The 13,684-nt window shown below is 36.7% G+C and overlaps 1 protein-coding gene across 1 annotated transcript in view; it reads right to left on the bottom strand.

Annotated features, from left to right (window-relative positions):
• IARS2 (isoleucyl-tRNA synthetase 2, mitochondrial) overlaps positions 1-13,684 on the bottom strand; it is a 52,833-nt gene that overhangs the window by 15,336 nt on the left and 23,813 nt on the right. The window contains exons 12-14 of the mRNA XM_007521316.3: positions 12,761-12,921; positions 2,206-2,308; positions 1,467-1,560 (exon numbers count right to left, since the gene is read on the bottom strand). Of these exons, the coding sequence (XP_007521378.1) occupies positions 1,467-1,560; positions 2,206-2,308; positions 12,761-12,921 (358 nt within the window). The remainder of the gene's footprint in view (positions 1-1,466; positions 1,561-2,205; positions 2,309-12,760; positions 12,922-13,684) is intronic.

The following is a 13,684-nucleotide window of genomic DNA, read 5'->3' as shown; positions in this document are numbered from 1 at the left end:
TGAAGGCACTGGGGAGAATGAACACACAGAGCACAAAGGATTTTTAAGGAAAAGAACTATGTGTGAGGCTAAACTTGTAGCCTTTGGCTTTACTTAATTGAAAGGCAGGTGTTCTAACAATGACCACATCAACAACAACAATAACTGTAACAATAAACAAGGGCAACAAGAAGGAGTAAATGAAAGGCAGGTTTAGCATTTACTAGCTGAAAGCTTTTACTTTTCTGGATTAATTTCTTCATTTAACAAGGATACAACCTACTTACATTATTAGATTGTAGTAAAGATTAAATAAGTAACGTATGCTTAGGGCAATGCTTAGCATACAACAAACATTCAGTAAATGTTAGTTATTACTAAAATATATCATAAAGGGACTCAGGTATTTTCTGATGAAGGATTAAGAAAGATTTTTTTCCTGGTATAGTTTTTTAAGCACTTTTATATGGAAGAAGTACTTGTAAAAATGTGTTTAGTTATACCAGTTATCTTAATAATACATGGCTTCAGACCCTGCCCTAAACACAAAAATTGCTAACACCTTAGTAATATATTGAGTTGTCAGAAAAGCCGTGATGCATTTTTGCAAAGAAAAATAATCATGGTTTTCCCATCAACCCAGTAATAGAACATCAGTCCATCAAATAAAAAGTAAATACAACAAATTCACAGTAAGGGTAAAGTCTCAGTGCCTTTCCCACTCGAATTGTTGCAATTGGGTGAAAGGGAAATATAATTCTGAAAAAGGACATGTAGACTCAGAAAATTTCTGCAAGAGCTTTTCAAAATAATGTGTGAAACCAAAAGAAAAAAGACAAAACAGGCCAAGTTTTGGGGTAATGAACCTCTGAACAGGACACCTGTGAAAAATAAAGTGCCAGGACTTTCTAAATGACAGTGAATTGAAACTTGGATGGTTAAAAAAAAAAAAGAGTCAAGTTCAAATGCTGCCATATTGTAAAATCTCTTATAATTAATTTCTGGGAGAACTTCCTGTTCTAGAAAATTTAGTTTTAGTAAAGCTCTTTTTCCCTAACATGTGGCCCAGGTTTGAGTTTGGCCCCCACTGCACTGATGAAGGCTTAGTGATTTTGTCTCTTTCACTGTCTTTATTCCTTTCTTCCTGTCTCTATCTGAAAGAGAGGAAGAAAGAAAGAGAGAGAGAAAGAATAAAGAAGGGAAGAGAGAAAGAAAGAAGAAAGAAAGGGAGAAAGAGAGAAAATAAGACTTTCACTCCTGAAATCCCAGTTTCAATCCTGGCATCACCATAAGTGAGAGTTCAGGAGTGCTCTGGTAAAAAGTAAGTAAATATTCAAGGATCCATCCATATATAAGATTATTTCTTATAAAAGAATCTCCAAATCAAGCAAATAAAGGTCTTAGTTACAGATTTTTACTAACCAACATTTGTTCTGAACACTACTCGATTGGTATTAATTGGAATACAATCTTTTATTTTTAATTACCTGGAAGAACATGAGACCATGAAATTCCACTATCAAACCAGATGTCCAAAATATCCTGACCTGGTACATATTCCAAGTCATCAGCACCACCAACCTAGTAAGATAACCAAAAAGCATTTTAATTACCCAGAGCCCGCAATTCATACATTAAACACCCCCTTGTACAAAGTCTTAAGAAAATGAAATACAAGGGTTAAATTAGTATTTTATAATGACATTCAAACTATTCTAAATATTTTTTTGCAATTGAGTACAATGTCTTTATTTGCATATAAGAGTGACTGTGGCCAATCAATTACATTCACTAGTGTTAATATGAACTATTTTAATTTCTTGAAATTCTCTTTCAACCTGGATTTTTTTCATGTACAATGTTACCAGTTAACTCTGCTTTAGATCTGACAAGGTCCTGTGTGCCAATGTTGGGAACTGTTCTCTCAGTCACAATTATATCTCCTTAAGTCATCCAAATAGGGACAACCAACCTTAGTTGTATATAAGATAGGAAATAACTCTCACATTCGATAGGGACATTGAACACCAAGTGTCTATAATTAAATTTTTTTAAAAAGTTTTACTCTCAAGCTGCTGTTCCTTATTTTTAGTGAATCAATTCACTAACTTTACATGACAATGCAACTACTAGTCAATGCCTAAGTTGTCATTCAAGTTGCCCAAGAGAGCCAAGACTCAGCTCTGGAGAAGAACGCACTAAGGCTTTATACAAATGGAAATTTACCTTTGATAAAACTTCTTTGGGAAGAAGCTGCTCGGGGGGAAGAGTCCACCAGATATCACTGCCATGCTCTTCTACCAGTTTAGTAATATGATCAATCGTTTGGCTGTTTGAGGGCAGAGACACGGCAAAATTGTTCAGGTAACTATGGTGATTAATAATAAGCATTCTAAAAAAGAGAAATAACATTTTCTCCTAATCACAAGGTAGTCTGTCCCTTCAATTTCCCTAAACTTTAGTGGCACTGTCTTCAGTTAGCTGCTGCAGAAGTCACCTTAAATTTAACATAAATGGAGCCCCCCGGCTCCCCATCTGCAGGGGAGTCACTTCACAAGTGGTGAAGCAGGTCTGCAGGTGTCTGTCTTTCTCTCCCCCTCTCTGTCTTCCCCTCCTCTATCCATTTCTCTCTGTCCTTTCTAACAATAATGACATCAATAACAACAATAACTACAATAAAAAACAAAGGCAACAAAAGGGAAAATAAATAAATATAAAATAATTTTCAAAATCTTTTAAAAATTAACATGAATGATATTATGTATCTCTAAATTTTAAAAAGTTTTTTTTTCTTTGACAGGAAAGAGAAATTGAGGAGAGGGGGAGATAGAAAAGAGAGAGACACCTGCAGCATTGCTTCGGGAAACTAGGGGCTTGAGCCAGAGTCCCTGCACTCAGTGGGATGTATCAACACCTGGCCCCCCGATCTCGCTACTTTTATTTACTTTATTTCATTCAATCTATTTTCTTTCTCTCTCTAATTTATTAATGAGAAAGATAGGAGGAGAGAAAGAACCAGACATCACTCTGGTATATGTGCTGCCGGGGATAAAACAAGAAGCTGGATGTGATCAGTACTAGAATTTATTATGTTTCAGAATACTGACGTAGATTACTTGAAATCGAGCTCAGGGAAACATACTCAATCTTCTCATAGGGATCACCAGTTTTATTGCCACAGCTTTATCAACATCTCGGCTTCCTCTAGTTGTAGTCCAGTGATAGTCACAGTACATGCACCACATTAAGAGCGTGGTTCCAGGAGTCACTGGTTTGCTATCATCACTGACCAGTTCTGTGACCCTGGACAAAACACTTACTACTTCTCAGACACACACATATACATACCACTCAGCACTATGTTGGATATTAATAGGAATGTGTGTGTGTATATATATATATATATATATATATATATATATATATATATATATATATATATATGTGAAAGGTATGTATCTAGTAAGGATAAAATTTAGTGAGAACTGGAATATAACTGCAAGTTCAAAAAAAATGAGTAATGTAAAATTTACAACTTTTTATTTTTTAAAAAAGTACTTATTTGTGATCAAGAAAATAACTCAATTGCTAAAGCATGGGACTGCATGTCTGAGGTTCCTGAATGATCGATCTCCTTCGCTGCACTACTGGAGTGGTATTTGGGCTTCTCTCATGTGAAATCCTCTACATCATATGAAATCATACAGAAAAAAAAAAGAGCTTATTTACATAAACATTCAGATATTTATTTATATGCTTCACGGTGGGCACTGACTCTTGGTAATGAGATGCACTTAAAAGAGGCACACGACTGTTTTGATTTTTTCCAACCATTTAGATTTCTAAGTAGCAATTCTGAGGTATGAGAAGATTCCAAGGCCTTACAGATTACTGGAAGGAAAACCAGTAAAAGTGTTTCTGAAGACCAATGAATCAGACTTTCTCGAGTGAAGCAGCCAACAACATATGAAGGTTTATTACCACCCAAAAGAGTTAAGTTAAAAAAAAAAAAACTGCAAAGCAATCTTTAAGTGCTATGAACTTGAACCTTTTGAGAGTCAACACTGGCCAGAATTTTTACTCACTGCCTGCTATAAGGGCTAGTTTTAACTCTCTGGGATTTGGTTAGCCTGCTTTTGCTAACTGCAGGTAATCTACATATAGTAAATACATCTGAGGTTTACACTGATGTTCAGAGGAACAGAATCTAAATAAAGCATGCCTGGGGAAATGTCTGGAGCACTGAGGAATATCATTATGTAAGTATCAGCTGACTCTTTGAAGTTAGGCAGGTGATTTTGTAAACTAGTTACTGGAGCATATGCCCTTGTTAATATATAACGACTAAACTTTACACATTAAGACTAACTTGTGGGTTATCCTCTCTCCCATACATCATTGACACAAGTTAGTAAAAATCAACAGAAATGGGAAGAATAGTGAATAAGAAAAATCATTAACTTCTTAATCTGGATCTCATCCTTACTAGTCACAACTATGTAGGGCAATCATTTAAGTTTTCTGGGCCTGATAAGCCACATAAAATTAAGTGTTTCTGAGCCTGACATATAAGATGTCAGGCTCAGGAAAAAACTAGTATAGTCAAGGGCCCTTTGGAATATAACTAAAATAGGCCTACTAGCTATCTTCAAAACAGAGACCCCAAATCTTCACCTTGCAATATTCCAGCCTTTAGGTTCATGATTAGTCAACAATTTGTTTGGCTTTATATGTTAACTCTTTTTCAGCCACCAGGTTCCAGATGCTACCATGATGCCAACTGGACCTCCCCGGGCAGATGACCCCACCAATGTATCCTGGAGCTCCACTTCCCCAGAGCCCTGCCCCACTAGGGAAAGAAAGAGACAGGCTGTGAGTATGGATCGACCTGCCAACGCCCATGTTCAGCAGGGAAGCAATTACAGAAGTCAGACCTTCCACCTTCTGCACCCCATTATGACCCTGGGTCCATACTCCCAGAGGGATAAAGATTAAGAAAGCTATCAGGGGAGGGAATGGGATATGTAGTTCTGGTGGTGGGAATTGTGTGGAGTTGTACCCCTCTTATCCTATGGTTTTGTCAGTGTTTCTTTTTTATCAATAAATTTTTTTTTTTAATTTAGTGTTTCTAAAATACTAGTGTGGGGAGTAAAAATCAAATAGACATTATAATTAAATAGGTTTGTTCAGCTAATTGAAGTTAGAAAAATCTACTGGGATACTACAAAGGGTTGATTGACAAAGAATAATGCTACCAATATCTGTTTTGAAGAGTGAACAACAAGAATACCCAAGTGGGCACAAGTCCATCATTTCTGCTATAGTTACACAATTCAGATGGACTTTACCAGTAAAGATAAAGTTTTGTGACAGGAGACCATAAAAACTGCAATAACTACCTAGTTATCCAGCAGTACTTAGTTATACATTACTATTTTATATAGACCACATTTATATAGAACATTTTATCAGTTAAGAAATATGAGTAGACTGCAACAGAAAATTGAAAGGAACCAGTACATTTGCACATACAGTAGACAGACTTCTCATACCAAATTTCAATCAAAGGGAATGATCCTAAATAAGATTGACATTTTGTATGTTTACTTTTATGATAAAATTTTAAGAGTAAAATAAAACAGTAAGTCAGTTTTAGATGAGCTGGAAGTAGGATGAAAAAGCAGTACAAAAATATAATGCAAAAAATAAAATTTCATATTTATTTAGAAAATAAGATATAGATAATACGGTTAATATTATTATTGATAAAAATGAAAGTATTTATGTGTGGACTGCACATAAATTATACTTTTCAAAGCACTTAAAAAGCACACCATAATTGAATTCACAATTTAGTACCTCTTGACATATAAACTGTTCCTTCAATCACAAACCAAAGTTAAGTAACGTGGTTATGCCCAAATCTTTTTAAAATTTTTTTTATTTACTTTTTGTCTCCAGGGTTATTGCTGGGGCTCAGTGCCTGCACTACAAATCCACTGCTCCTGGAGGCTACCTTTTTCTCTTTTTGTTGCCTTTGTTGTTTTATTGTTGTTGTTGTTGTTGTTATGATTATTGTTATTGCTGTCACTGTTGCTGGATAGGACAAAGAGGAGAGGAAGACAGAGAGGGGGAGAGAAAGATAGACACCTGCAGACCTGCTTCACCATCTGTGAAGCGACCCCTCTTCAGGTGGGGAGCCGGGAGCTCGAACTGCTATCCTTACGCCCGTCCATGCACTTTGCGCCACGTGCGCTTACCCTGCTACGCTACTGCCAAGCCCCCTGCTCAAATCTTAAGACTGTGTCACAGTGCAATTCTGGTTGATATTTTTGCCTCCAGGGTTATCACTGGGGTTCAGTGCCTGCACTGTGAATCCACTGCTCCTAGAGGCTATTTTGTCCCCTTTTGTTGCCCTTGTTATTTGTTGTTATTATTATTGTTGTTGTTGTTACTGTTGTCATTCAATTCTGCTTTTACTTTCCTATTCTTTCTCAAGAATCCATCTGTAAAGACAGTCACTGATTCTACAAACTCATGACCCTATTCTCTCCCAGCTTTGCCAGTCAAATACAAACGGATTCTTATTACTATCATAATGAAGCCTTGTGTCAGCGGTGAAGTTAGGGAGCAGGGGCTCTAGTGTAATTACTGTGTTGAAAGATCAAGAATAAAGTCCATAGACCAGAACTATCTGTCACTTATTACATATACTGACAGGATACAGAAGATTATTTTTCTGAGTCTCAGTTTCTATAAATACTAGGAAGAACTGTGAGAAAGGTTAATTGAAAATGTTTATTCTTAAAAACTCACATTTTACACACATACACACGCACACACACACACACGCACACACACACATCCCTCTCTTGGGGTCTTGCACATGCATGATTCCATTGCTCCCTGGTCAGCCTTTTCATTCTTTGTACTTTGGGGGTGGATGAGTGTAAAGAAACAAAAAAGAGACACTACAGCATTACTCCAACCTTCATGGAACCTATCTCCACCACCACCACCACTTCCCAGCTGTCCATGGTGTTGCCATGTGCTGCTGGGACTCTAAACTTGGGTCCTTGCACATGGTAAGGTATGTACTCTACTGGGTGAGCTGTCTCTTGACCCCGTCAGATGGTATTTACACATCTATTTTAGAATGTCAACTTTAATAAGACCAAATTATTTACCCTAAATAGCAGATAATTAAGTAACAATTTAGAACTATAGTTAACTACAAGCATCTAGGAGTATAACAAAGACAAACCAACAGAAAAAATAGAGCTATGGAGATAGCGCACCCTGAAGTCCCAAGTCCAATCTCCAGCAGCACTACTGTAAGGCAGAGCTGACCAGTGAGTGCTTGGCTTCTCACTAAACTAAATCTTTAGAAGTAGAAAAGGAATCAAAGAACAAGTCTAGTTAGAAGACAAAAAATAAACAAAACTTTATAACAAATAAATACAGATTACAAAGGCAAAGTCATCTTCCAATTAATAAAAATTAAGTACACTGGTTTTATATTAAAGTGAAAACCTCTTGACTTATATTCTCTTGGTCAATCTTGAAAAACTATAGCAGTTTTATAAACAAAATTTTCAATAAAAATACACACAACCTTTAATTTTGTTAATAGTAATATCCCACACTTGACACATAGTTAACTTATAACCTAAAGTCATTATGTGTCATTGCTGATAAAAGTAGGTGAAACCACTTATCACTGCATAATCTGTTTCCATTTTAATGCTGTTGTTTCATAAAGCAATAAGTCTGTCATAAAACTTTGTACCTTACACAAGAATCTTATCTAGCCACATGCATTACATGTTTTACTCGGTGAAAATTCACTGGATAGCATGAGCAGCTAAAACACCAACCAATCAGTCTCAATTTCATCATCAGCTGGGCTACAGACTTATTTAGCGTGACTGTGGAAATAAGCAGCATTAAGGTTAATAGGCAATGAAGAAATTGTTGCTGGTCATCCCATTACTTCTGTGTTCTATTATTAAAGGGAAAAATATTAAGAACCACAACCTTTCTTCTGCAAGTTATTGCCATAAAGATGAGGTAAGAGCCTAAATGATTCATGTTAACCAAATTTCAAATTAATGATGAAATTTTGTGGCATGAATTTTATTTTTTGATATAAATTTTATTTAATTTTATGTTTTAAAGATGAAACAATGTTAGAAGACTTTTTTAAAATTTAATTATCATTATCAACTCAAATGATGTAAAATGGTGAAATAAGTTTAAATGACAATTCCTTTCATTCCTAAGTAGCAACTGTTTCTAAATTTTATCTATTATATGCTAAAGAGCCTGCCTATTAACTAAGAATATTTACAGCTAAATTATAATGACATAATATTACAGATTTAGAAAAATGACTAGTGATGTTATAATCGGAAAGAAAAGTATCTCTTGATAAGATACAAATATGAATATAAAATGCAAATGAGAAAAATAATTGTAATCAAAATGAAACACCAGAGATTTAAGTCTTTAGGACATTACTTTATGCTATGAAATAAATGTACTTAGTAAATAAAAAACTGAAAGTTTTTTCATCAAGAAGAATAGAAAAGGCATGGGAGCTTTCTCAGCAGAACAGGGAAAGCAGTAGATCATGGAATCTGTATTCTCGGGCCCAAGGTTTGATTCCTGGCACCTCCTCTGTCAGAGTGGTGCGCTAGTGTTCTTGTCTATCATTAAATTTACACGTAAATCTAGAAAGAAAGGAAGAAAGAAAGACAGACAGACAGATAGACAGAAAGAAGGAAAGAAAGAAAAAAGGAAGGAAGAAAAGTAGGGAGGAAGTAAGTAAGTAAGTAAGTAAGTAAGTAAGTAAGTAAGTAGTTGGGGAGACTGCACAGCAACAGCACAACAAACTCGCTCACCTGAGGTTTAAGAGCAGAGGTCTCAGGGTCAGTCCCTGGCTCCAGCATGTCAGAGCTGATCAGTACTCCTCTCTCTTTTTCCCTTTCCCTCTCTCATAAATACAGATCTATGTCAAAAAAGATGCTTCAAGGGATTATCAAGTGTAACAGCAACTCCATGTGGACTGTGTACAATTTCCAGTGGAGATGCTGTTATTTTTGATGATTGCCAACAAGCTACAATATGGAGACATAACTAAGACAGACAAGAAACCATGGCCACTTGAGTACGTATGATCTTATTAAGGAGGCAAAAATGTAACCTTTTCCTATGTTCTATAAAGTTCAAATCATTCAAAATTAATATTCATTTTCTTTAGTCCAGTGTCATATCCCCAAAATGGATCCAGCAATGGAAAAGGATTTCAGTCATCACAGACATGGTGTACAGGAAAATGACCTATGAATTGACAGATAATGTGGCTGAGCTTGTCTGTCATTTCTGTAGGCCAATATTCTGTATTCCACTGCTGCTTCAAATTCAGAAATGAACTAATATTACGTCAGCATGAATTGAAATGAATCTGTAACTAAACCATGTAAATAAAAGTTACTACTAATGAAATGTGTTTGTGCTTCTCTGACAGAGCTCATATTTACTTCACCTCGCTTATTAATCAACAGACCTAGGTATCATTTCATTGTCACAATTACTGGCCAAATAAGCCAGTTTGCTCTACTGAGATACATATGTCTTATATAAATCACTTCAAGGAAAAGCCCTAAAAATCATGTTCTCTAGGTAACGAAAAGAACAAGAAACAATGGCAGTGGTTTCTTTTGTTAAAAGTATATTCCCAATGTGGAACTTAAACATCCGTGTAAATTGTTATCAACTTGATTCTTCATAGAGATACGAGGATATTAGCAGCATGCATCTGGCCAAGCTCTAAATTATAAGAACAATAATATTTAGACCAAAGACTTATATCTCAACTCCAACTTCTAATAATATTGAGATAAACTTAAGATAACTTCTTGGTCTCTAGTCTCTTTTACAGAAACTCTCACTTTTCATGCCACTTAGCTGCTTAAGTCTGTAAATTGATATTCAAGACTTGTTAGACTATGCCCCAAGTAGTCTTTTTCGGGGGTTATCTTTCTCTTCCCCTCAAATCCTATGGTCTCATTATGATTTCTACACACATGCAGTGCTTCCCCTAGCCATGTCCTTAGTTCCTGCTCATCCCTCTACCTGCTAAATACTTCCCCCAATTTCTACCTAATTATCCAGGTCCTACTCAATTGCCACATTTCCTATGAAGCAAATGAATTGCTTTATGTTTCAATAATAGCAAAGCCTCTAGTTCCACCCTCTGAGCCATGCTGTCATACCAGATCATCAATGCAGAAATGACATAACATGTATTTCAAAGTAAAAAAGACACTTCACATAAAGGCCACCACAGACCACAAGATGGGTGACTATAGATGGTCAGAAGAAAAATTTAAAAACCCACTTTAGTCAACATTAACACACACACACACACACACACACACACGCACACACTAAAATGAGGTCACCTTGGAGACTGTCTAGTGATGTCTTTAAGTCAGACTAGCAAGTACGAGGTCTTGAGTTCCATCACTGGCTTCACATATGCCAGAGTGATGCTCTCGTTATTTCTCTTCCTTTTTAATAGAGTCAACAAATTTTCAAAAGAATCACTAACATGTATGCATTCACAAGGTAGCACTTAAAGAAATTCTGATAATGTTGCCAAAATAAAATAGAACCTTTTAACAAAATGGTGAACAACTCCAGGGTAGGAACGCAGCTACAGCTGTGTAGTAATGGAATTCCCCATTACTACTTACTACTAACTAAGGCCCTCAAAAATGTCATGTATCCTCAACTTAAGAAATGTGAAAATACATACTAAAATGTGCTCAAATTCATTAGTCAGAGTGTAACTTAGTAAAAGTTTCATTAATCTAGTAAAGCAAAATGACTCAGAGGATATGAAAAGTTAGGTATGTTGCTAAAAGGAATAACCCCCTCCTCCAAAATGTTAATGACATCAACAATTCTGAACACTTCCCTCATTTCTGTTTTCTGTCTTTCTTTATTACTGGATAGAGACAGAGAAATTAGAGAGGAGATAGAGGGAGAGAGAAGAGACACCAATAGCCAAGCTTTCCCCTCACATGTGGAGAGCAGAGGTTTGAACCTGGGTACTTGCACACTGTAATATGTGCACGTAGCCAGGTATGCCATTGCCTGCCCCCCCACCTCCTCCAATTTCTAAATTTGTGTCTGTTTTTAATCAGAGCACTGCTCATCTCTAGCTCTAGGTGACATATGGGACTGAACCTAGGGCTTTGGAGCCTCAGGCCTGAATATCTTTTTGCATCATCATTATGCTGTCTCCCCAACCCTCCTAATTTCTAGAATATAAACCACTGATACGAGTTTTTGGAAGGTGTTCAATTATACCCCTAAAACAATAATCTTGCAAAGCAGTACTTCCTCAAGCAAAACAATAGAACTAGCCAGCATATCACCTCATTAAGAGCATGTCATGGGGAATGTTATGCATGTACAAACTATTGTACTTACTGTTGAATGTAAAACATTAATTCCCCAATAAAGAAATAAACTAAAAAAAAAAAAAAAAAGAGCATGTCAATGTTGTTCATGGCCTCAAAAAAGCAACTTGGGGTACAGGTGGTGGTGCACCCAGTTAACTACACATATCATGGTGTGCAAAGACCTGGGCTAATCCCTGAGCTCCCCACCTGCAGAAGGGATGCTTCACTAAAGGTGAAGCAAGTCTCAGGTATCTATCTTTCTCTCTCCCTATTGTCCCTTCTCTCTCAATTTCTCTCTTTCCTGTTGTATAAAACAAAAAATTGGGGGGGGGCAGAAAAAATGGCCACCAGGAGCAGCAGATTCATAGTGCCAGCACCAAGCCCCAGTGATAACCCTGAGACCCAGCTCAGAAGCAGAGCACACACTTCACAAGATGAGGCCCAGGATTCAACCTCATGCAATAAAAGAAAAAGGAATATGTGTCAAGTGACTGGATTAGGGAAGAAAACCTTTATACTGAACAAATTTTTCTATTTATATACTACGATCTAAATAATTAGCTAACTCCATTTCTCCTGAGTGGATGAGGAGGACTCCAATAAGAATACTCCAACAGAATGGCCTCAATTCCTAAAGAAGAAATACATAATTGCACTTCCCCACCAAGTACTTATCTTTGGACTCATAATACTCTATTCTAGCAAGGGACAGGCATAAAGTCAGGAAAAGTAAAACAGTAAGAACCCATACTTCTAACTACCTTTACTGAAGAACATATAGTCGTTCAGTCACAGTCAAGGACCCTTATGAAACTTATATTTTACTCCTTTTATTCTAAACCTCATTTTAAAAAATATTTAATATTCATCAGAAGTTTCCCTTCTCAGAATTGGCGTATTGCACCAAAGCAAAAGACTCTGGGGTGGGTGGGTGGGTGGGGGAGAATATAGGTCCAAGAAAGATGACAGAGGATCTAGTGAGGGTTGTATTTGTTATATAGGAAACTGAGAAATGTTATGCAAGTACAAACAATTGTATTTACTGCTGAATGTAAAACATTAATTCCCCAATTAAAGAAAATGATTAAAAAAGAAGAAGAAGTTTCCAGTTCTCCAGTGCATTATTTCCCTCTGTTTTGGCTAAAGCACAGCTGAGCCTTGGCAGCTGGCAGTAACAGGGAATGCATCTGGGGCCTCTTACATGTGGTCCTATGACAACCGCTATGTATTTCCCTGACCCCTATTTTTCTATTCTTGAAGAAACACACAAATCATTTTAAAATGCTGAAAAAAATTTAGAGATCTACCTGTTGATCAGGTATTCATCTTTTGTCTTATGATGAAACACAGGAATTGGAACGCCCCAAACTCTCTGCCTTGATATACACCAATATGGCCGCCTGTCCATCATTTCAATCATGGCACTCTGTGCTGACGCAGGAATGAATTTCACTTTTCTTAGCAATTCCTGCAACAGAATCAAAAATCAAATCTAGTGAGAGAAAGAACACATTTTCTACAACTGTCACTATACAATTCTTTTAGATGCTTATAGTCACCTATCTCCTGCTCTGTACCCTGCCCCTGGTGGGGAGGGGTGTGACAGGTTTCAGAACAGATTAAACAAAGCCAAGGTGGGGCCAGAAAGGAGCTAATAATTAGTACCAAGATCAGATACCACCTTCCAAGACTGTGAAAAGAGCATTCTAGACCAAAACTAGCAACAAATTTAGCAGAAATATAAAACTTCAAACTACAGTTAAAAGTAATTCAAACCTAGGGGTAGGACCTGATAGAGGGTACATGTTAACATGCTCAAGGAACTGAATTTAAGCCCTCAATTTTCAACTTCACAAGCAGTGGAGCAGAGCTGCAGCTATCTCTTTTTTTCTGTCTCCCTCCCTATCCCTGTCTCTTTATCAAGAGACAAAGGGTTGCGGCAAAAAGCAGTGAGTTTGTAGTATAGCCACCACGTCCTAGAGATAACCGTGGTGACAATCAGTAAGTCAAACTTGAGCCTAGCCTCCACTGCATTAAATGAAGCTCTGGTACTGTGGTCTCTTTCATTCTGTCTCTCTCTCAATCTCTGCCTTCTCTACCTCTATCTAAAAATACAAAAAACTCTAAGTAAATACATGAAAGGGCCACATAGCACAATGGCTACGCAAAGGATTTTCATGCATAAAAAACCAGAGCTGAGTAGTGCTCTTGTGAAAAAACAGTGAGAAAAC

Source organism: Erinaceus europaeus, chromosome 19 (assembly GCF_950295315.1).
Source record: "Erinaceus europaeus chromosome 19, mEriEur2.1, whole genome shotgun sequence".
NCBI lineage: Eukaryota > Metazoa > Chordata > Mammalia > Eulipotyphla > Erinaceidae > Erinaceus > Erinaceus europaeus.
The sequence above is the reverse complement of the archived record's forward strand: the minus strand, read 5'-3'. Positions and strand labels throughout refer to the sequence as shown.